Raw genomic sequence first — 25,795 nt, 5'->3', positions numbered from 1 at the left:
AAGCCCAGAAGGTAGCTGATCTTTGCAAAAAGCTATAGAGATGTAATGAATCTGTTATGTGCAGGTACTCCAGCCTCTGCTAGAGCAAGTTGCTTTTCAACCTCTTCTATTGTTGATAGCTCTAGCAGGAAGTTCAATGCATGCTTCAGGCAGAAGCTGATTGCACCGTACTGATAAAGATGTGAACGCAAAGTTTTGTAACATTGTGTTATAAATTTCTGTTACTTAAATAACAGCCCAATTGATCCAATTCCAATATCTACACAACTTATTTTTATAGCAAACTACTACCAAACACAGGTTACAAAAAGTCTATTCTATTAGATTTGCATGCAGGAAAATGCCAAATGAAAATGGAAAAAAAATTGGTATGCATCTATAGAATCAGCTGTTCGCATTACCGCCTGCACTTACCGCAGAAATAGAGTTTTTATCATTTCGTAATTTATGAGAACAGCAAATATGAACCATAGTCGTTTACACTACTTAATTGAACAATATCGCAAATTGTAGCATTGCTTAAAGTTTAAGAAATTGCCGCATTATATTTCCAATATTTTGTAGTGTTGCCTTTATTTCTGATTTCCTGAAACCTGATTTCCTCCTGAAACCTTCCTTCCAGTGTGCAGGAAAAAAGTGAATCATTTACGGAAGTGGAAATTTTTTTTAAATTAATAAAGGCTTAAATTGATAAGTTGATTAGGAATATCAAAATAGATAATTTCCTTACTAGATAATAAACTAAAATAGTAAACTATTTACCTTATGGAATATTGCCAAAGATTCTCGTGCACATAAATTTGGCTAACAATTTGCCCAACAGTTTTACAATGTACGATACTAATTTAACATTATGAACTTAATACTTTGGTTTGACTTTTGCAACATTTCATACCCTTTATTCTTGTGATGATGAAAGCACCTTAAGCTAGACCACCTTGTTTGGTGGCAAGGTACAAACAATCTGTAACCGTGAAATATGAACAACGACAGTTACACATCTGCAAACATCTCTTGCCGCCGCACCCCCGTCGCTGAAACATGACACAAATTCCCTCTATTGCAACGGTCCGGCATCCGATGCTGATGGCAACCACCTGACGTAGTTGAAATAACATTCCCAGAGACGTGAACGGTTTTCCCACCAGCATTCCGGCGATTTCTCCAAAATCACAGAACAGATGTTCAGGAACCGTACTGTTTTTATTTTGTTCTCCTTTTTTCCCACTCATGCCCTCGTGTGCATGTTTCAGCTAGTTTCAGTGAGCTGCTGCTTTGCTTTGTTTTTATATTGCCCTCCACCGTGCCTCAATTGCCCAAAATTTAACCCGCAGCACCATCCCCCCCTTTCCCTCCCACCACACACGCACACATACAAACGCTACACAAGGTAATCGTGGCAAGATCAGAAGTCTCTTGATGGATCATCGATGATGCTGGCCACTTAAACGGCTACGCTAAGGCTCAACCTCATCTCGGGCCAGTGTGCTTGTGGAAACCCCATCACGGGGCTCCCTCACGGTCCAGCTGGCTCCAAAATGCAAGGGAGTCGGAAAAAGGGAATTGCTTATTTCATTTCATATTTCATGTTTTCTGTACCGTTCTAATTCCTCAATAACCACGATGCACATTACGCCCGCCACCAAAGTCTAAAGTCAATTTAGGTTGTTTGAGAAGAAATCACACCATTTCGTACTGTCGACCTTTGTGCGAGAAAACATTGCGCGAGTGTGACGACTTCGCATGAAAAGACCCTGAACGATGAGACCTTTCTTTCCCAGCAGTTCGGGCGGCAGCGGTGCCAGCGTTGCGTAACGAATCCAATTAATGAGAACTAATCCCAGGTTCCCGGTGGCCCGTTCTGGTAGACCACCGCGAATCGAACCACCGATCCAGAGGGAAGCCGTAGATGGTGAATTAATAACAGGAAATGTTTTGTCTATTTATGTGTGTGCCCTGGTGAACGGTGTAAAGCAATCGTTTTGGAAAAGCGCGAGATGGTTATCGAAAATTGGAGCTAACTCCCTTACCCTCGCGGACATGGACAGGATTCATCCGGATCGGACAGCTCCAGATGGTCCGGTACACTAACCCGACCGGAAAGGGTGCGCGAGCACTTGTTCTAGAAGTTTGAAATTGATCATTCTCCCTACAAACAATGTCAACATATTGTGCCCGATTGTGATCTGTGGTATTTCCGATCTCAGCGAGAACGTACGAAGCGATCGCCCAAGAGCTCATAAGCACCTATGCGTTAGGCATGGAGCCCTCTAGGTCAGAGGCTATAGTGAAACCTGTTCTTGGCCGGACGGTGTGTAGAATTTATTTCGAGAGCTGCTGAATTATTCATCGACTGTGGAGTTATTTTGGACGCGAAGACGACACCAAACTGGTCGCCCACCCCGTCCTTCCGCAGACTACCTCTTGCAGGCTTTTGCAGTTCTTGATTTGGCAAGTTCAAAACTATGACTACGCCTTTCATGCATAATGGATGAGACGTTGCGTTACGCGTCGCAACAAACAAAAAAAAAGCCCACAATCCACTCCAAAGATCATAGGTTAATATCGGGGAGCAACAAATAGGTGTAATCCTGGCGGGGTCTCATGGAACGTTCTAATTGTGACGCTAAACGCTAAGCGACTCGGATTTATCAAGGGTTCGTTAGACGACTTTAAAACCGGCTAAAGTTCTCAAGGGAAACTGGAAGATTAGCGAGCTCGACTCTACTTTATTTATTTACATTTGCGTCTGGTGTTTCCACTTTAAGAGGCAGTGGTTCAGTGTGTTGAATAAATTGAAAAATCATAGTTTGTCTTAGACGAGCTAATTAGATTATATTACCGGGTTCTCCGTCGTTCGAAGGAATATACACTTTTTCCATAAATGTTTCTTATTTTAAACGTTTCAGTCTACTTTAGCCCAACCGCTTCTCAAAAAATGACCACTGCTCAACCGGTGGGATTACGGAGAATATAATAGTGACGTCCTGCTCGCATCCTACCCACAATTCCACGCCATGGCCTTTGGTTGCTAATTTCAACTAACTGTTGATCCCAATCAAGGTTCACGACTATTTTTGCCACCGATGTCGCCCGTTCAATATTCAAAACCACCAATACACGGGTCCGAAATGCGAATTCGGCCATCCAGCTGAGCATTGAAGGCACCGTGAAGAACAGAAGAACAGCAACAACAACAATAGTAAAAATAGCAACGCAACAAACAACGATCGCATATCAACCAATCGGCCACGGGTCCGACCACAACCCAAACGGGTTAACAATAAATAGCGAAAAAGGTTAGCATTTGCATAAAACTGTTTCTAAAAACCCCGAGAAACAAAACAAAAATAACACGGTCAGCGTTCACGAAGATCCACAGCATCCAAAACACCCGTGGCAGCGAAAAAAGGCCAACGGCTGCCAACCGGTGTTTTTATCTTTTGTGAATGAGTCCCCTGAACTTAGACAGGCAAGCTTACCGTGCGGGGACATGATAATGCGCCCGGACGGGGCGGAAGGGCAATCTTTTCGGCACAAATCCAGTTCGAGATGGATTTCGATACTTTGGAGGCCAGCTAAAGATAGTTATGCCGCCGTTTCGGTACTGTTTTGCCCGATCATCTTGATCTTGGGTGATGATTTTTCGTGCGTAATTTGTCTCGAACTGTCGATTGCTTGCTCGGCGATCAGGTAGTTTGACACGAGCGCATTGTCAGCCAATGTTCGCCGCAGAGGTCGCTTGCGGGAAAAGCGTCCAGTTTGGATTCGCGTCACACGGTTGAACTCTATCTTTGGCATCTCGCGAACAGGCCTCGATATGGCCGCATAGAACAGGAATGCAACGAGACTAGTTCAGGCCTACATTGACGAAGTCTAGCGCAATGCAGGGTGCAGTGTCAACGGTAAAACGGGATCATGCTCCGTGTATGGTACGATGGCTTCCCCACACGAAGCGCACGGCGAAGATCATGATGTTGATGCCGATGCTGATGATGATCATCTGAACAGAACGGCCGGTGAAAAAAAACCGTCTCTGATACACTAACACACACACACACATACACACTCGTCTAACTAGAAGACGAAGCAAAGGTAAGGCAAACCGCGACAGAATGCCACGGTGTGTGGTGCAAAGTCGTTGAAAACCGGGCAAGGCTCTGAAAACGAGATCAAAGTTCTCGTTCCACCCCGGGTTCACCCCGGACCGCCAGCGTGTGTATGGGGTGCACCAGTATCTATCCTTGAACTGCCGCTGCATCAACTTCCCGTTTTCCGTTCCCACCGTTCCCGCCAACCACCGTGTATCGAGTGATCTAGCGGAGCTTTCAAAAGCGACGAACCCGGACGGAACTTGTTCTTCTTGGGTGTTGTGCTTCTTTTTGCCTACCCTAGCCGCAGCGCGCCGTCGCAAGATGTTGGAGCAGGTTCAGCTCGACCCGGCCGCTACCAGGGGTCTCAACGATCAACGCGACGTGGCCATAGTTCGAGACGGGATCAATGACATCTATCGTGACATCGAGATCTGGTGGATCTTGTTCTTGCCCTTTTCCATCCCCTCTGCACCAATGGGTGTCTTTTTTATATTTTTTTGCCTTACCCCACCACTGAACCTCCTGTATGCTCAACGAAAGAAATGAGTTTTTTTTGTGTCTCCACTTTTCGTTCGACATTCGCATCCAGACACGCAAGCGGTACAGCATCACCTTTAACTAAGCTGTTCAAAAACACATCGATCTAATTCTTCGCCCCCGGATCGAATCATGCGACGATCGCCGGAATGTATCGCTTTCCGCTGTTTAACCTTTTAGTCCGAGATCCGCTTGACCGCTCAGCTGGACATGGGGTATAGGAAAAACGACCGATTTGTACAAAATCTCGGGAGAAAGTGTAGGATCACCGGCAGTAATGGGGTTCGGTAATGGGATTGTAAATAGTAGTTTATTCATATTATGTGGTAAATGAGTCCATTATTTGGTTGTTTCATATGCATTAGCTCCTTGGAAGATATCAACACCGGAGCTATTGGCGGTGCAGCGTCAAATATATACAAAAAATTTTATGGATTTTTTAAATAACACTCTAAATATTATATCTGTTTTCAAAACAGTTTCAGAACGATATAAAAATGTGTCTTTAGTGCCTTTGTAACACTTCCCTGCTGCTTAGTGAATGTAAGCAAAAAAAACCCTTCACTACACAACGGTTTCAAGTCTGTTTCTGGGAACTCATGTCACAAGATCCAAGGGATTTGTGTTCACGCTCACGCGATAATTACGATTGACAGTTTGAGCTAGAGCCCGGGCATATACGCGCCAATTTCCGAGTTCGCGCCCTGGCGTCAGCGGCCGTTCGTGATCTACACCGCGAACAGCGCTGAACTGTTCCTGTCCTTCCTTCCGGTGCTCTCTGCCGGGCGGCAATTCGGTTCGTGCAATTCGCCTATCCAGGTGCCAGTTGTAAATCATGTGCAGGCGCTAATCTTCGCCGATTAATCTTCGCGCACCGGCGATGCGAACAGAGCGCCGAAGGGTCCGCGGTGCCCGCATTCGAGCCCTGCTGACAGGATCCAATTTTCCGAGTTTCAAAGTGTCATTTGTTTACCAGCGACGCCGTGGCCTTGCCATGTCGTCGTTGCACATGCGGAGGAGGACAGCTTGCACGGTAACGAAACAGAACTGGATCGAGTAACGTTGCGCACGCCGTGCCCTAGCATACACGAAATATGCTGCCGTGTTAGCTACCGGCCAACTAGTGGACAACCTGTTGGAAAGGTGGCAACATTCTGGCGGTGTTTTGGAAACGATGAGATAGGCGACGTACGCTCCGCTCAGCTGATAGTCCACGGTACGGCCGGCTATTGGAATGCGTTGCAGCGGGTTCCGATCTAGATGATATCATAATTTTTACCTTACCGGACAACAGTTGGAAGCGGTTTGATACCGCATTGAGGTGCTGTGCCGCACTCGGTAGGAAATGGAAGCGGAAAAACGTGCTGAAAAACGTGTACCGCTGCACAACCGATGCTAGAGACCTGTACTGGTTTATACTGTAGAAGGAGGAGTTAGATGGACAGGGCATGGTCAAAGTAACGGCTTCCACTTCCCACGAGCAGGATGTTCGCGGTCAGATACAGACTCGTTATTGCCGCTAGGGCTGGTGAGCACTGAATAAGCTTGTACTGTCGTTGGTGTCACTGCTATTGTTGATTGATAAAATCCCCTAACTAGGCTGTTATGCTGCTGGTTGTAAATGATCAAATGAAGGAGTTTGAGTTTTGAAAATTCAAAAACATTTGCAAAAGATTAAAACATTTTTGCATTGAGTGTCAGCTATTGAACTTTATTGTAAGTATTCACTGCCTTCCTCTCATGAACTATAATAAGCCACAGCACAACGAGATAATGTGTGCAATTAAATCGATTAATTGAAACTCTCACAAACGACGCATAGTGTGGAGTAAATGTATGTTGCAAACAAAGCTACGATACGACTCGAGCAACTAGTGTAGTGTAGAGTGCATGGTCTAATGCAGGTACTCTTCTGAGCAGTACCGTTTTTATACAACACTTACACCTGCTTGTCAATTAATAAAGCTCATAAAATTAAATATTCAAATTTCAACCCCTGCTAAACGAGTAATTAACACCGTCAAACCAGTCTCCGATATAATGATTGCATAGATTTTGCCCCACACGATAAGAAACTAAATCAATACACAGTCTCTGTCATTAAGGTGAATTATCACTTCATAATTTTAGTCTCTGTGCCGCCAATCATTAATTATTTAAATTTTACCGCTTTCGTTTCCGCTAACAGTAAATGATTGATACTAAAGATTAATGATATCATTTTTAAACACAAAATATATGTTAGATCATGATTGACATTGATATCGTTTATCGGGACACAAGGGTTCCATTTTCTATTTTAGCTTTTTAATCTCTGCGGCAAACCGACATTAGCTAATGAAACTATCTTTTTCCTCCTTTTTTACATTTGCCATTTGCGCGTTAAAGCATAATGCTATGTGCAATGTGCATCGTGTTCAGCAAACAGTCAGCAAGAGCTTACTAGCTTCGTACGACTAATAAACACAAACGCGTTCGATTTCAGCAGCATGTAATTGGTTAAGCACCTAGCACCGGTGCAGTGGCCGCTGGGTTTCTGTAAGCATAACTCATATGGAAATTCACCCTGGCTGGCACCAAACCAGAAGCATTAAAATACAATTTAAATTGAGAGATTAACTGAACAAGAGCGGGAGCAAAGTGGAAAAGCATATTTGTTTTCCTACGCTCGCCACTTTGCTTCCGTTGCCACGTTTTCTTCACCGTTTCCACCAGTCTTGGTTTTCATTCGCTCCGGCGAATGTTAATCTTACAAATCGATAATAAATGCGGTACGAATGAGAGTATAATGGTAATAATACTGTTACGATCGTAAAAAGGGTGAAACGCTTTGAGGGAATGCAATAGGTACGTGTTGCGAGGAACGAATAACATTCCGCTCCTGTCGAATCAACCGACACTAAGCAGATGAAGTTATAAAGTGATGTTAGTGGTTGTTTCTTGGGCTTGGACATGATCGGGGAAACAGAGAAAGAGAGAAAAAAATTAACAAAGCAGCATTACAGTTTTAAGGGGTTACATTCTCTTGAACGGACAAGAGTTTGTGACATGTATAATAAGGTTAAAAATTTACGTATTACATTCATTTACTCTAAAGCTAAATCTAAATGTAATGAAAAATAAATCCAAAAATCACGATTCCTATCGGAATTAACTCTTGCACACGATCATCATGGCGAAAGTGTTGTGGTTGCAATTGCGCTAAGCATCGATTTGCACTCACTCCGGGAGTAAATACACAACCCTGCAATAGTTCCACGCCACTTTCACAACTCTAGGCTGCAAAAACGAGAACAATTGTTGCAAAATATCCGTGCATCGGATGAGCATCATCGGATTTCGTATGGGAACGAATTAGAACGAACAAAAACATAAACACTTAACAAAGGCAAATAACAAATCGTTTCATACCTCTCTTCGGTTAGCAAGCGTTCGGATAGACTGATCGAGGGATTGGCCTAAATCACGAACAATTTCTCAAGATTGCGCATTTGTGTCACGATAAATTTCATGTGGCATTAGACCGTAGTTTGCCCCATAGTCGGCAAGTGCTGCGGCAGCGTTACGATATTTGGCGTTTTATGAACGGCTCCCGTAAGGCAATAAAAGACTTCAATCGTAGCACAAGCCGGAAAACTTACGCCGTCTAGTATGATGAGAGTTTTATTTTTGATTCTCCTACTCTTTCCTACTACCAACGAACTTGGTACACCGAAGTAATGGGTAGATATCCCAAGAACAAGCATCGTCGTTGGTAAAAGGTGTCAAGAAACGTCTTAAGCAGCTTTAAATGAGACCCATAAAAATGCCAAATAAACCTGTCGGCGCAAGTCATTCCGAGACAGGTGCGCATCTTGGGATAGGTTGAATGCAACAAAAAAAAAACAAAAAAGAATGCACTAGTGCTGCACCCGGGAACTGCTGCCTTATACGGACGACACGAGACGATCGTCAAGCCCTAGCCCAGGTTTCAATCGTGAGCTAATTGACTAACTAGTTTTATTGCTTCATCGCGAGCACCGGTGGCTGTTGGTATTGGTGAGCACGATTGCAGATCCCCGTTAGGTTCGCGATGCAACCGATCGAGGTTCGATGACACTCTTAACTTACCTGTACATACTCGGCGCAGATATCGATACTAGCAACAAAGTCGCACACGTTGTCCACCGTCCAGGCACTGATTTCTTCTACGCGTGCGTGACACTTCCGGATCGGCTTGAGATCGAGCGAGTCCGCGGACGGTTGGCTGTTGGTAGAGCTCGGCGCTGGCGATGTTTCCTGATGACGACTAGGGGTCGGCGAGAGCTTTATCCGCTTGCTGCCGGACGGCGTCGAGGCGCTCAGGTCCAGCGGAAAGGTGGAGACAAGGGCAGTCGGTTCTGGTGCTCGCGAAGGTGACTTCAATGGGCCACTGGTCGCGAGCGCGGGCGATTGGGAGGGAAAACTGGCCAAGTGGTGATGGTTCGGAAGTAACCGCGGTAGGTAACCCGTACCGAAAGGTGAAGGGAAATGATGACTGCCAATTGTGGTGGCCGGTGGTGGGGAGGAACCTCGCGACAACGAGGAAGATTTCTTGAGACCACCGCCCGTATCCGCTTTGAGAATGTTCTGTACTTCGGAGTCTTTTGCAGCTCGAGCCTACGCAGAACATAAGAAAAAAGATTGGAAGAAAAATATGTAAATACAGTTTGCCAATCACCTCAATGTCGATAATATAGCGCGCGTCAGAAGCAAGTTTCATCTGATAATAAACCACCAACAATACTTACCAGCGTTACCAGCGCTTGGGTGCTGCTCATATCGATCAGTGGTGGAAAGACGGCCGTTTGGAATGGAAGACCCGAAAACAACGACGTCATAATACTTGGATTAGGTACCTGAGGGTGCAAAATCAACGGCACGGCAATTAGATACGGACAGCAGTAGGAGTGAAATACATTCCACCGCGTGCTACTTACTTGTGTGGAGGTAAGAGGGCTGCCTTTCTTACTGTTCAACGATCGCTCGATGTACGATTTTGGCTGAGTGAGACGCATTTTTGGTTCAAGAAAAGAATTTTTGATATTCGATACACTGTGGCGGAATGAAAGGCAACAAAAACAAGACATTAGTGGATGAGGAAGACAAATATCTTTAATGTTCGAATTCACTGTGGATCCTGCGCACGATGCAGATCAATTTTCTGTGCACACAGTTGCTTAAACATTTATGGTCTTTTTATTACATTTTTACAGATCTTTTATGTGCTATAGCTTTTTTAAAGATTAAGTAAAATAAGAAATTTAAAAACAAAAAAAACACCGTTCCGGGTCAAACCTTGTACGGGGTAAAACTTACTCATTAGTGTTATTATTGTTGTTGTACTTGGCGGCCAGGCTGCGCATGAAATCGGAATAATTTCGCGTCTGATATTCGGTCCGGTCAACGGAATTCCCAACACCGGAGGAAGAGTTCGGGGACGGAAGTAACCCACCGGTAGAAATACTGCTGGCAAAACCGGCATCGTTCGCGTGCATCGTCTGTGGTGGCGTCCCCGAGAAGGACGATGGTGTCACACTTCGCGACCTTTGCCGTGAACCATAGAAGGAAAACAAAAGAAAGGAGACGAAATGGTCGAATGAGTAAAAGAAGTATGAATTGTTTGACTAATTACATCTGTAAGCTGCGGACTGTTGCCGATCATCTGCGAACAACCATCATCGCGTTGGAAAGCAAGCAAAACATTCGAAACGGTAAACAAATTGATAGGGCCTAAGGCTTTACGAGCTGGAAACGAGCGGGACAACCAATGTACAAGGGAACAAAGACAACACGAGGGAAATTAATTTTGCCCCCGTGGAGTAATAAACAGAGACCGCTCACCTTATACGCAGCAGCACCTTGGGCTGCAAAACCTTTTCATCTGTCAACACACGAAACCAAAAACACAAATACAGTTTGCTTCAGCAAACGCCATCGGTAAAAGAAATTGGCATCGTTCTTGGACATATTCTTTCCCTGCAGTTCCCATAACAACACACCATACTTGTTAGGGGAGCTCGCCTTCGAACCTCCGAGCAAACAGCTTAATGAAATTAACGATCAGCCACTCAAGTTCAATAACCGAGACTGATGAGCGAATGTGACACCGTGCGATACGATTCGACGAGAGGCATCGTCACCGTGCTTCAACCACCGAAGGAGGTCTGATAGACTTTTAATTACGTGTCAACCTGCGTTCTGGTCCGTTACGGTTCGTGTGACTACGCCCCAACGCCACCGTATCCGAAAACTTTCGTGCCGCAGGAAAAATGGTGCTAAATTTCACACCTCACCTGCTCTAAATTATAGTACCGGGCTTGGTATAGCACCGAAAAGATGTAATATTAAAAGTTCATTTTCAAAGCAAACCGAAATTTACGATTGAAAGTTGCTGATTGAATACATCCTCTTGTGTTTAAGAATACCAAGTAATCGCAAACACAAATCTTTGTTTTTGGTTTCTTGACCTGCTTCACTTTCAAATTTAAACCAATACATTTATCTCATTGAAGCTCGACTTCAACTACAATGTTACCGACAAACAAACGAGATCCGTCTCATAGAAGGATACGTACCAGCATCTCTTAAGAGCCACACCCATAAAAGGTCACTGTCGTAAAACGAGTGATCGAATCATAAAGTCCTCATTTTCTTCTTTTGTCCTAACTACGGCGCTATGTTTCGCGCTATAAAACGTGATTATATGACTGCTGTTGATGTTTATGACAAATTTACTAATCCTCCCGGCGGCCTAATGCCTATTAACATGGCGCACGTTGTCTACGCATCAGCCTTACTTTTATACCGCTGCAGCACTCATGATCGTACCACAAATAAAAGAAATAACCTTTTTTTTGACCAATTAGAATGTAAGAAATACAGATCCAGGTCTAACGGTTCAAAATGGATCAATCATCGTGACTATTTCGTAAATTACACCGTTCCGTGTTTGATGTCTCGCTGGTCAGATTTCCAGCGCGGATGTTATACACCGGATCCCCCAGATGTTCAATTCACGCCTCAATGGACACGAAGAAGACTAATTATTTTTCCCTTTCTTTTTCACTCGAACGCTTCTGGTTGCCTTTTCTTCGGACCTATAGTATAAAGTGGTCATGCAAACTGACCGTGAATAACAATTACACCTGTCCACTAGTTTCGGATGTTTTCATGCGGTTTATGGATCAAATAAGCTTTGCATGCTTTATCTTGCCACCAGACTTTCGATCAAATACGCCCTGCTATCTAATTTGGGCAAACTACCAAAATGAAATTTTTAATGTTTTGTGTGTTGATTTTAATATAAACGAATTAATTCACATTCAACAAACATTCCATTATTGGACTAAACAACAATTTTTATACTATTTATGTTATGTTAAAAGTAATTGTTTACTGCTATAAAAATGCGACTCAAAGCACTGTGAAAAGTACTGTATAAATTCCGCATATCCTACAAGCAAATTAGATTAAGAAAGAAAAATAAACTCTTTGCTCTGCGTCTCCTACCTAACCAGCTTCACTGACCAGTTCAAATCAGAGCGCGGATAAAACAATCTAGAAATTTTCTTGATGAACTTCCTTCTCGCGTGCCACTGCCAAACATCACGGTAGTGAGTTTACAGCAAATGTTGAGGGAAAGGTAAAAGTAATCAAACATGACCATCGCTGACGACGGCTAGCCGGCCCCCATCCAGTAGCTACCGGGACCGGGACCGGGACCACAGCCTGTGTTCAAGCGTTCTGTGCGCTCTCCATTCCACCGGAAAGGTCGTTTCACGCATGTCCGTGTCAAACTTGTAAATCAAATTAGTCATAAATTTAACAGTCGCAAACCACCGGACCGACCGTCCGCCCCGGTCTGGAACCGGGATCCGGGAAGGCGTACACGATCACCGGACCACACGTTTTGCTGACAAATGATGTTACTGTCGTCGCACGCTCGGTGCACTGGCAGTGGTTGTGCGCCACGCGTACGGTGGAAGCGGAGGTAGCGTAACTCAGTTAACAGAAAGCTCCATTGAAGTTGCTTCCGAACGACATAAGCTCCGGTTTGCTGCAGAAGCGTTAACTCGAATCTCGGACAGCGCAGGTTAGTGCACACTGCGTACGGATCCCAACGACCTACTAGACCAGGAAAGCTGATTCCGGACGTGGACGGCCAAGACAGGCGCATTTATAGCCGGTGCGCATGAGGAGAGAATAAATCTGTAGCAAGACATGCGTTGCCTTATGCCACCTTCCTTTCGCACCTTGTACAAAATGGGTTACTTCGCATAAGTCGTTGCTCGTTAGTTAACTGTTGAGTTGAAAAGGACAAACAGGCAAGCAAGCATAAAGAACATTGAAAATATTATCACCCTAAGTTGTGATAATAAATATCCATAAATTCTCAAACAACGACCTATGATAGATTATCAACATTTAACATAACAATGAAACTGCAATTAGAAAAAGACTAAATGCACTGCGAAGATATAGTAATCAAATTGACTTGAACTCATCTTGGTATACATAACTATAAAGTAATTGGTCTAACGAGCAGACAGACTCCTGTTTAACCAACAAATAGACTCACCTCGACGCCATCGATTGTACATCGTTGTTTGGGGGACTGAAACGCTCGCTCTTGATGCTGCTGCTGTTGCTACTATTCGCGATTCCGATCGCACCACTGCTGATGTTGTTGTTGTTTGTATTGCTATTGTTATTATTGTTGTTGCCGTTTTTGTTGCTACTAATTTGGTTACTATTGCTGTTACTGCCGCCGTGTAACGACAGTGTGCCGTTTTCGTCACTGTTATTGCTAACGCCCCCTCCATTATTGCTACCGTTGCTACTACTAATAATGCTTGCCGCTATTGCACTGAGATGGGCACTGGAGCTAACGCCGTTGAGACTACCGATCGAACTACCGCCACCTGTCCCATTCTTAATCAGGTTCAGCTGCGACTCACCGGAGTCACCGGATGCGCCATTGCGATACTTTTCGTAGTACGCACTGGCAGATGTGGAGCTACCGACAGTACTAGCACCACCACTACCACCGGTGGGAGAGTTCAGATACTTCTTCCGATCGTAAATTCGTTCGCTTAGCATCTTGTCCAATGTGTGCAGTTTCGTTTGCCGCTGCTGCTGATACTGCTGCAGGAGTTTAGTGTCGATAACACTAAAACGATTGTTTTTCACGCTCTTCTTTTTCTTCGATTTTATCACGTTTTCCTGCTCCTCCACCTCCTCCTCGTCAGTGACTGCTTCGTTCTGTGCGTCGTCTGAGCTCCGATCGTGTTGATTGCTCAGCAACAGTGCTCCATTGCCGCCATCGATCGATCGACCATCATACAGCGCCTCAGCAACCCGCCGGTTTGCCGAAAGCCCTAAAAGTCCACCGGGAGAGCTGCCTGGTACTGCAACGGCACTAGCTTCGAGAGCAGCCGCAATGGCGCTGGTCACCGGTGGTTGGCTGAACAGCGACGTACGTGTGATTGATTTTCGTTTTACCCGCCGTCTTTCCAGCCGTGACAGGGGTGATGTGCGCGAGTGTGGCGAAGACGCCGGTGACGATGACACTGACGCTGATGAAGCTGATGACGACCGAGATTGATTTGATGACGCTTGCTGGTGCTCCGGTTGGTGTCGCGGGTTCTGCCGTTGATGGTCTTCTTGCTGCGCCAGTAGCACTATCGGAGAAGACGTAACAGCCGTTGTTGCTGCTGTTGCTGCTGCTGCTGCCGCCGCCACCAGCCGTTGTGGTAAATCTTCATTAACTGTTGTTTCTCCTGCAACGCGATCCCAACGCCAGCCAGAAGCGATCGAAGACGGTGGTAGTAAGACAGTGTTGGGAGTGCGGATGGGGAGAGAGAGAAATAGAGAAAATACCAAATTAGATCGATTTATGTTTGTAGCAAAGTTTTGCTGCATTTTTCGCAGCACGTTCGTAGATGCATCCTCGTAGCAGCGACGATTGAACGCCACCATCATCTTCGATTGTCGATAGCTTTGTGTAACTCTGAACGCTCCATAATCACCGACGGCGATCGTTTCCCTCCCCAACATTTATTTTTTTCCATTCTACCGGCCCCCTTCCAATTAACGCTAGATACAGTTTTGATCGTCCTGTATTGGAAAAAGATTTTTCTCACCGTAGCGAATGAGACGATTAAACAATTTGGTCAGCAAACAAACGATCGTAAACGACGAAACAAAACGGCTTTCCATAGAGTTACAGCAAAAAGCTACGTTTTGCATGGGTCGCTTAGAAATGTGATTGAGAAAATAAGGCGACAAAATAGGTGTGCATGAATAAACCAGAGTACCAAAGCACATGGTATACTGAAAAAGAAGCTGCGTCAAGCCATCCATCGAGAGAAACCCCGTTAAACGTGAGATCTTTGATTGAACGAAATGCAGTTAAACCACAGAACACGCAAAATGCAACGGTACACTCGGCTTTTCTTCGATCGATTATAGAAATTTATGAGGCTTCTGTTCCGTCCCACTTTTGAAGGACAGTTTTGTACACGTGAGAAATCGTTCGGCATACCCACTTTACTATGATTGAAGATTGTTACACTTCCCTACAGTAATGTATTGGATATATTTCAAAAACTATTACTACATAACAACAAATATTTTAATGAGTGTTTAGCTCGGAAATTACAGTTGAATATTTAGAAGATCTACATATTCCATTCATTTACATTTATTCTTAATAAATTCAAGGAATTCATCAGGCATGGAGACAAGAAAATAAAATCTGCTTCAATCAATTTTTTTTTATTTTATAGAGGTGTTTTAATCAATGTCCAAATGTGTTTAACTATTGGTTCGTGGTTTAAAATGTTCGCTGTGATTTATTTTCGAAACTAATTAATTCAAACTAACACAAATGAATGGTTTTGAATAAGTCTTGTCTCAATTCCGAAAACATAATTAATCAAGATCTCTTCTATAAACTCAATTTAAAAATTTTCTGTAGTAGGTTGCAAACAACAACGGAACTTTGAAAAGAATTGATGACGAAATCTGCCTCATCATGCCAACGCCTTGTAAACATTGCACAAATAAAACATTTTAACATTGTTACATTCTTATAATCCATAGAGACGATTGATGCAGCCAATTCACATGGAGTCAAGATTGCAAGATACAAATACTTTTCATTTCTAACCTTTTATTACTTCGCGCCTCGATCTGCTGCTATCCTGTGCTAAGCTTACCAAAGTACAACGACAAGGATTAATCTGATCGTATAGTCGAATCATGTAATCCGTTGAACTCCGCCCTAGAACAATCGTTCGGGCAACAAAGTATTCGCCGAAACGCCTACGTCCACGAAACTGATCAGAAGCTAGGCGAAGGAGCACCAAACATAAGTTGACATCCAGTTAGGGTCAACTCTTGTGGTCGGTGACTGAGCGCACCGGATATTGGAATACGATGCAATGGTACGGCAGCAAATGCTACCACATTCCCTAGATCCGCACAGGTACGACAGACGGTGACTTTCCGATTCACAGCTATGAACGACACCCTCGATTCCGCCATCGCCAACAACTACGTTTGCATATTATTATGCATCCGACACGTTGGCAAACCCTGTAGGATGCGGAACTTGCTCGCAGTGCATGTTTACGGGCATACAACTTTATTTCGTTAGTTGCTCCAAGCACCGAAAACCTCTTGCCTCTCTTCGAGCCTCCTTCGGTGCCTTCGAACCGAAACCATCAAGTTGTTCGGGGAAAGGGCTACGCGACCTAAAGTTCAGCGCAATGCAGATTAAATTTCTCGATAATGCTAATTTTGTTTAATACAATCTTCGTACGGCGTCGAACCAGTGCTGCAGCAGTGTAGTGGTGAATTGTGTTTGTTTGTTGCGAACCCTCGATAGGATCTGGGTGTGGGAGAGAGCACTGTTTAGCGGCAAAACCGAATACGTGAGCGAATACTTCACCAAGATGTCAGGTATTCTGTGGTGGGCAGGGAGCGCTAAAGATGGTGTCGTTTACACTACGGCCTATACCGATGGGGCGGACATGCAGAGTGTGCAAGTGCAACATTTGCATCTTTGCGCATTCCACCACCCGCACATTCATGTAGTGTAGGGAATGCTGGTGCACAACGATCACACTACGGACTTCCATTGTAAATCTACTGGGCCGGAATACACTTTATCGAGTTTTTTCATTACACACTCTACAAACATATTGAAGCATTTAGATCTTTTCTATTTCTTAACAAAAAGCTGATAATTTCTAACAGTCAATAATATATTCATTTTGTCTTTCTTTGATTCAGTATCGCCACCATGACACCGTTTACAATTGCAATTAAGGAATGTTGTCTCGAAATTTCCAAACGTTAAAGTATCATTCAAACTTCGCAAGCTGCTGCTTCAATGTTCAAGCCCGTAGTTGTTTTGCATCGACGACTACAGGCCCTCGGGACCCAGCGGTTCCTCAGTGAAACAAGATATAACAGCTGGCGGAAATACGGCCATCATAGCAAACCAGGGCCTCACAATAGTGCAATAGCGGCTTTCGGGTTTAATCAAATCGAGATCAACAAAATCCGTAAATTGTCATTAAATGCCTTCGTACTGTCGTCGCGTTACGTGTTAGGCTGCGGTCCGTACCGTTGATTTTACGGTGCCAGACTTACCCCAATCGAGTCGATTTACCGTCGCTAAGATAGTCATCGTAGGTTTTTTGGATAGAAAGTTTTCTCTAATAACGCTCGTCCCCATCTATGCACGATTGACTTTAGCGAAAGGAAAAAGGCATCGGTTCGCTTTCGCAGCCGATTGTTCGATGTTTGCCGTACCCGGACACTACCGAGCGAAGATCCAATTATTCGCTCTCTGGCTCATTTCAGCGACCGCTCGATCCGGTCTAAATTACAACGATCTAGACCGTGGCCATCAAGAACGGTTTACACAGTCTCCCCCCGCCTCCACCCGGGTAGCCGGAAGTATGCCTCCGGCTGACGTATGCATCAGGTTCCGCACCCCGGCATCAGGTGCGGCACCCCGGCATCAGGTTCCAGGAACCCATCGGTAAAAATTTCACGTACAATTCATGCGGGCACCTAAACACCTGTACTACACCCAAAACGATCGCCAAGCACGGTCCCAACAATTCACGATGATGCTGGTTGCGCGGATCTCACTAGATCACTTCATTATGGCTGTGTGCTCGAACGGTGGCTGCGATGTGTGGCAAATGGATTGGATCTTTATCGAAAAATTAAAAGGTGTGAGAAAGTAATTTCCTGATCGCCAATCGACAACAGCAAAAGGAATGAACGTGGCGGAGATCAACAACAACAACAACAACAACGAATAAGAGAAAAAAACAACCGTAAATCACAATTTTTCGCTACCTCTCCCATTTCTTCTACGCCCACCCTATGCCCGTCTCCGCGCGCACGCAATGCGCATTGCACCCTTGTACTGTCCGGACACTCAACCCGCAGCCGGATTCGACGGAAGCATAGCTCAATTTCATTTGATAATCATAAGCATAATGGAGCTCCGTTTCAGTTTTTCCCGTCTTTTGCTTCGCCCTCACTAGCTGCCCGGTTGTCTTCGTACCGGTGCTTATGGTCACTCTCCAATTTTCCCGAATGGCCCACATGAAACCACGTTTACCAACCTGTTCCGGTAGAGCTCCGGTACTACATTGTTTACATTGCGCGTTCGTTCCGGAGATCTGCGGTTCAACAGCGTTGTTCAACCGCGGACAATCGGCCAGAAGCAGGCGAGTTGCAAGTCATTCCCATAAACACGTCGGGCATCAACGTTATTACTGGTACGTCATTGTGATCACTCCATAAAGTGGCCTCTTGTGGGAGGGAGAGAGACCGAGCTAAGGGGCGGTATAGCCCCGGTATCATCGATTACCGCCAAGTGGGACGAACCGACAGGAGCCCAAATATTTCATCTACTTTAAACCGCATGAAATTTGAAGGCACGATCGCACTGGAAGGGTTCATCTGGCTGAATGATGCTTCTGGTTCTACGGCTCTAGAGTAACATCGGGGAAATATGTTTGGAATGTAGGGATCCATGCTCGACGCCACCACTACAGTAATTGAAAAGTAATCGAACCTACTTTTGGGGAGCACGGAGTTTCCAATTTTGAAGAGGAGTTACTCGATAGCCTATCCATTGCATCTAATCGATTACAGCTAACATTCCAGACATTTTTCTTCGCTTTAGCTGTGATCTACTGTACACTGTAGATCTGTTCAGATCAAAATTCACATGCGAGGGGAGAAATATATTAAACGATTCGTTGATGGTTTATGAAAAAGATGGTTTATGAAAGGATTTCCCAGTTCTCATCAACAGCAGACAATCAAAGAACCTTCTACTAGTTTATGTTACTCTTTTTGTACTAGAACATAATAGTTTGTTAAAGTTCAGCTCCAACAACGACGAATATTGGACTAAGTTGTCTAATCAATGTGTGCTCTGAATCTCTAATAGCATGCTTGACCTTTTCTGGTATCATTTCGAATATGCAACTATTTCGGAAAACACGTTCAACTGTCGATACAACAATGGTAGGTAATTGAACTATAAATCAAAAAAACGCCGCCAAGGTTATCAACGATATACTACAGGGACAGAAAACAAATCAATTATAAGCACACGTCATCCTCCAAGTTCCTCCATTTGTGTTATGTGTGCCATAAGAATTTAATTAAACCCTCGTTCTAAAGCATGAGCTTCTTGAACTCTTACACTATTCGACCGGTGTAACGTGCGTCTCATTTTAACTCATCAAAGTCTCGGGAAGGGTCGATATGGGCGATCAACATCATCCCAAGAAACGATTGGAAAGCTCGCAAACCCCAAACAGAACAAAGAGAATTTTATCATTCCGTTCACGTTGCAGGTCGTTAGCTGGTTCGAAATTGACATGAGCCATGACAGTGCTATAGCTGTGTGAGAGAATGTGAGTCATTGGAGCAACAGCTTAATGTGGCTCTGTATGCGTGAGCAAATATTTGCTGCGAATCACAATGCAAAATGGACAGCCAGTTGTGTGATTGGATTTGTTCAACGCTTCTATATCTATAACAGTAAATAAGCTATTAAGCATTAATATTCCCGGGGTCACATTCTATAAATATCCTATTTCGGTCATCTCCAACCTTTTCCAACACAAAAGCTTCTCTGCCTTTAATGTCATTGCATTCAAGTGCAGGAAAAAGATTTGCGTAGATATCATTTTTTTTACTCCAATCGACTCCATGTCATCCACCATCAACAAACCAATCGCCGAATTTAAAAACGGATACATCCAAGTGAAGGTCTTTCTTCGTTATCCCTTCGTCTCACGTATGGCTTGCGCCGACGACAGCACCCACATAGGCGCGATGTGGAGGTTTGGGGCGATACTCACCCATCAACCCTTACTGCAACATGCGTAGCGCATCCCCAATGTCGTCCTGCCGTCATTCGACATACGCAGCGCATCCTCTTGGTCGTATCGTGTATTCGCTTGCGCATAGTGTCACGTACGCGCCTGAATGACCGATCAATTTTGGAATAAATTACCAACCAACGGAACCCACCTTCAATGATTCCACGATCGAAACGACGAAATTGACTCCTCACAGACAGAAAAGGGTAAGGAGAAGGCGTAACACATTTCATTCGTCTGCTCATCGCACACTGGTGGCAACCAAAGCGAGACGCATTTGCCACGATCGATTGCCCGATCGTTTTATCAAAAAAACATTCCACACCTTCCCGTGCGCGCGGAGTCGTGGAGTCGTGGAGATCGCCGGGATGACACGATGACTTTATAAATCTGCGGGCGACCGTGCGCTTGGGCGAGCGTGATCTGCGAGGCACCTTCGCGCTTTCGCAGGTGACAACACGGTAAGATTATCCTGCCAAATTGTTCAACGCACCAACGGGGAACGAAACATCTCGGAGGCAATATAAATGTTCGAAAAGTTGTGTACCATCGCTATAATCGAAGCAATATGGTGATTTTCTTGTGGGGAGGGATTTGATTAATAGGTGACGTTTCGATCAGTGGTTGATCGGTGGATCGTTTACCTCTGTTTTCTGGCGTGTTTTAAGAGACAAGATTTAGAATTAATTATTCTGGTTGGTTTTATGAAAATATTTCAAAACCTGCATTGGATTAATTCTTTAGTTGACTAGTGTTTAGTTGTATGATAAGTTGCTAAAAAGTATACCCTGAGAGAACCCCAAAGGCCACGCTTTTATTATAAAGTTCCATTCACTTCCATGCACTTTTTATACTTTGATTGTTACCATTATGGAAGCCATGTGTACAGTAACTGTACTCACGGTTGAATTGATCATATGATGGAGGTAAACAATTTGCCATCGTCTACTACACAGGTATAAAGTTTCCCAGCTAGTGGCTAGCGACAATGCGACACCACAAAGGCAATTTTTCCCGCGACAAACGACCTTCCCATTTCTCCTTCACCGGAACCAATCAATGCCCCAAAGGCGATTTATCCGTCGAGCAAAACCAAACCGAACAAAACGTTCGTTCATCGTCGTCGTCCATCAATCGTCGTAAGAAAAATGCCACCATGCACTTTTCTCACTGCAAACGCTTGAAGCCCTTTACTCTAACGGTTCCGTAAATACCAATAGATGATGCATCGAATGCACCACCGCTCGTTTTAACTCCTTCCCGCCAACCATTAGTATGTTTCCATTCTTCCGGTATCGATCGCTACCCCGCTACCGTCTTTCTATCGCTTTGCAAGGCCGGTCATGTTTGCGATGGATGTGCAATGTGCATCGGTAGCGACGGTGCTAGTGTTTGTAAGATCGCTTGCCAACTTCGCTCCTTAACGTTCCCCCGCCCCGCTACGTCAACCAACTCTCCCACACACTCACTCACACACACACACACACATATTCTACACAGCATCACGGCGGCGTCCTGACGCGAGACACCGAAAGGTCAATAATTCCACCTTTCCCTACCGTATTTATCGTTAATTGCATTTCGCTGAATCAGCAATTAATCAAAATTATTTCAATTCAATTCCACGACCCTACTGCTGCCACCGAACGCGGGCCAACATTGCTGCACAGTATGGTACATTCTCTCTCTCTCCGCGCCTTTCATCGAAACGACGCCACGATGCCCAGCATTAGCCTCAGTCTTCATCTATACACTGTAAATTCTGTCCGGTCGCGACTTCGTCAATCGTTGATCTTCGGCCCCGGGCAACATTATGGGCCCTTGCCACCACAATCCAACCTCCGCTTTTTATCGATGGTCGACACTCGGTGGGTTGAAAATTCTGCACACTGCAGCAAAATCGACCTCTGCCAGCCGGAGCTTAAGCCTTTCTGCACGGTGAAGCTTCTCGTTATGGTGTGGAGCGGGATTGAAACACGATCATCTGGACGTACAAGTTGGGTGTGTGAGCGCGCGCACGCGGCACATTAAATAATAAATTACACCCTCCAGCATACGAATCGTTACTCTTCGCCAGTGCTCTGGCGACTCTTGGTAAACTCCTTCCGTCTTTGGCAACGGACGCGTTATGGAGTAGCATCGGGAAAATCTTTGCGACTTGGTGGAAAAGCTATTGCTTGCATTCGTGCACTTTCGAGCAAACCCTGGCTGTGATCCTAAGAAAATGATACAGTTCGCCTCCAGGGATCTGTACCGAAACGGTTAGCTGTTGCTTCTGCACTAGCCAGCACGGTTTTTGCGCAGATGTAGGCGGGCTTCTTGTGTGATATGGACAATGCTGCTGTTGTTCACCCAAGGTGATCAATGCTTCCTTCTGGTGCGCACCTCGTACAAGCGCACCGACACTAATCGTCTTGCGTCTTGTTTCGCTTTCCACACGCTCCTTGATGACTTGCATTTCAACTGCTTCGGCTTATCGATCGAAACAACATACGGTGCCCCATTGACTACAACACACCACTTACTCTAATCAATTGCTTGCGGGAACTACGGCAAATAAAAAAACGTTCTTTTAAACAAAAAGCGTGGAAAGTTCAATTTCTAACATAATATTTAATCAAATGTTTATGTGGTTCTTTGGATCTTTGTACGTATGATATAAAAATAACAGTAAATTAAACAACAAAAGTCAAAAGCATAGAAAGGATTGTTCAAACCGATGCTAGTGCCGAGCAAAAGGTCACTTTCTGAGGAGATCCCTTGTTGCACACCAATATAAACGTTACAATGACTATTCCGCATAGAAAAAAAACTAGCACACAGAAAAAAACAAGAAAAAACAAAAAGAAGAATCCACGGACAAGCTACTCAATCTCGCGCATCTTACACCAGGATAAACGATTACGTTTGCATCATAAATATGAATCATCAGATGCATGTATCAATAGATCATAAACAGTTACGATCAGCGCAATATTGCGATTCAGCTGACGATCGACGATCTCCACCATCTTCGTCCGCGCACGGCCCACTCGGTCGGCAATCAATGAGTGTGCAGGTTTTTCTTTTTACCCCGAAAAGGAAAACCAAAACATCAACGAGAAAACGCAAGAATCGGAAGAGAGCACAAGAAATGCATGGTTTTGCGTTCCGCTGCTCTTGCCCTCCGTTGCGCCATGCATCGTGCTCGGCGAACGATAAAAGGTAGGCGCATAATAACATATTTATCATTATCATGATCATCATGATCATCCGTACGATGATCCACCTGGCAGGAAGGGCGTTCGTTCGGTAGTTGAACGCGTAGTTGCCAACACCAGCTAAAGTCAACACCCCAACCTTAGGGAACGTTTAAGAAACATTGCCACAGTGGGTTGATCGTTTAACACTGCACACAACGTTGTACAATGTGATTCGTTCATATAGTAAGTTGGACTTTATTGAAAGATTTTTTGTTTATTCTACAAGTCAATGCAACGTAATTTTACACAAGTTCTTGAAAATCGTTCACCCAGCTCTTACACACCTTGTATGAAAAGAACTTTCATCTACCTCAAGCGTTCCGTGTCTACTCTCACGCAAAATGTTTGAGGGCAATTATGAAATTTCCCTAAACACCTTGTTTTCCAGCAGGTCGAATAGAGTGAAAAAAAATCCTCAAAAAAAATTATGAAGTTTGTTGTGTTGGAAAGGCGCAATCCGTAATCATGCTTTCAACACTTTACATTTAATGAGGTTTTTGCTTGCTTATTTGCTCATTATCTTCCGAGAGGTCAGAATATCTCTTTTCTCCGGAAGCTTACAACGGTACGATGGGGGTACACACCATCGGGTTCGAAATTTACAAGGCTAAACACCTGTTAGACTCGTATCACCTGTTCTTCTATTGATTTCACCCGTAGGAACGCGTAATACTCTATTACTCCTAACTGTTTACTATTTATACTGTGTAATTAATTTCTGCTTTAAAATGCCCTTATTGTGATTGTACTGCTACAAAGAGCGTTATTACGTCTATCAAGGTAAGGAATTTACAGGGGAAAAAACCATGAGGATCATCATTTAAAATAATTTAATCTTTAACGCCAACTTTACATAAGCAGGACTGACTCCAGTAAATCAAGCAAGTGATAAAAAAAATGTCTTGGATCGTTAGCCTCAATAGAAGAAGTTTCAATATTTTTTTGAGTGAAGCATTTAAATTAACTGTTAATAGTTCATGATACAGCGAAAAGTTGTCGTACTGAAATGAATATATAAAAATGATTAACTGGTTTAAGAAAACTATTTCTGGAAAAGAGCATATTAACTACATATTCCACAAACTGTATAAAATCTATTTTTATAGCATTAGTTCTTACCTAACAAAACCCTTGTATTGGTGTGTGTTGCTACAAATCTAAAACTTGCATCGTTGATCATGTAACTTCCTAATTATGCTTGTTGGATACAAACTAGTCCCAACAATCTAATTACACACATTCTACAGCAACCCATTGGAAAACAAATGTATATTCCTTCCTCAGTCGAACTGTTAAACTAATTTCCCTTCCACATGCATCATATCCGCCAGCTGAGCTCTAACAGATCTCAGAACAACAAAAATTAATATTTCGGCATACAAAAGCCATTTCCGCACATTGACCCGCTGGCAGCATGCTCTGTTCAATCTGAGGCTCATCTATCCGTTTTTTATATGTAGCACAGTTGAAATTTCCTCTTTCGAACCTTACCGAACCGGGCCTGAGCCCTACCAGATATTTTCAGCGTGTCTATCACGGTGGATAAATTGCTGCTAGCGCCTGATACAGTTCACATTGAAATCGGAACAACCATTATCGACCCAAACAGTCTGCCAGTGCAGATGACGGCAAATGTTTTAATCAATTTTTCAATTAATTTCCTTCCGCGCCCAAGTCCAAACGCCGGCTGGTTGGTTGGTTGGGTCCGGCACAAAAGCACTGCCACTTCCAAATCCCCGGGAATCCAGCGGAAAACCCTTTGCACGAGTGTGAGCACCAACGCCACTCAATATCTGTAATAGCTGCCAATGGAAAATAAGTTGCTTTAGCCCCTTCCAGCCGTTACGGCACTGATTCAAGCGCAATTTTGGCCAATTGAAAGCATCCACAAGCATCGGAGCGCTCAACAGCGAAAAACAAATCTTTCTAATCGAACTTTCACGCTAGGTGTCGGTATTCAGCGCCAAAGCCACCGGCGATGATTCGGGGTGGAGCTAGAGTCCTACCGCGCAAAGAACAAGCAACTGTTTGCGCACAGTGCCAACCGTACAGAGCGAATTCTTTTGGATTAATTTATTGGTTAGCTGTAATTTTAACTGAAGCAAGCAAACCTGAAGAAAACCTGTATCTGTTGAATCACTACGACCCTCTGTTGGTTTACAATGAAGGTGTCATTGTAAAACGATAATGAACTGTCGTGTTCCGAATTGGCAATCAATAACGTTCGACTGTATAAATCATCGAAGAAGTCACCGTGTTAAAGTCACCATACGGCACCGGTAAACGAATGAAAATCATGCGATGCGATCCACTGCTAATTGAAGCATCTTACCGGAAATATCAAACAGACCTCGTAAAATCAACGCTCCTATTATGTGGCCTATAAAAATCAAGTCTACTTTATGTCATCTCAACTACATTCTCAGGCCACGATCGTCTACGAGATTGTATTCTCTGGATACAATCAAAA

General features: G+C 44.1%; 1 protein-coding gene across 2 annotated transcripts in view; it reads right to left on the bottom strand.

Moving 5' to 3' along the window:
* The window catches only part of LOC125762611 (putative uncharacterized protein DDB_G0277255), a 52,901-nt gene that overhangs the window by 11,225 nt on the left and 15,881 nt on the right, over positions 1-25,795 (bottom strand). For both annotated transcript variants that reach the window (XM_049424924.1, XM_049424926.1), the window contains exons 3-7: positions 13,231-14,431; positions 9,969-10,196; positions 9,590-9,704; positions 9,401-9,508; positions 8,742-9,269 (exon numbers count right to left, since the gene is read on the bottom strand). In XM_049424924.1, the coding sequence (XP_049280881.1) occupies positions 8,742-9,269; positions 9,401-9,508; positions 9,590-9,704; positions 9,969-10,196; positions 13,231-14,431 (2,180 nt within the window). The remainder of the gene's footprint in view (positions 1-8,741; positions 9,270-9,400; positions 9,509-9,589; positions 9,705-9,968; positions 10,197-13,230; positions 14,432-25,795) is intronic.

Source organism: Anopheles funestus, chromosome 2RL (assembly GCF_943734845.2).
Source record: "Anopheles funestus chromosome 2RL, idAnoFuneDA-416_04, whole genome shotgun sequence".
Lineage (NCBI taxonomy): Eukaryota > Metazoa > Arthropoda > Insecta > Diptera > Culicidae > Anopheles > Anopheles funestus.
This window is presented reverse-complemented; position numbering and strand designations above follow the sequence as displayed.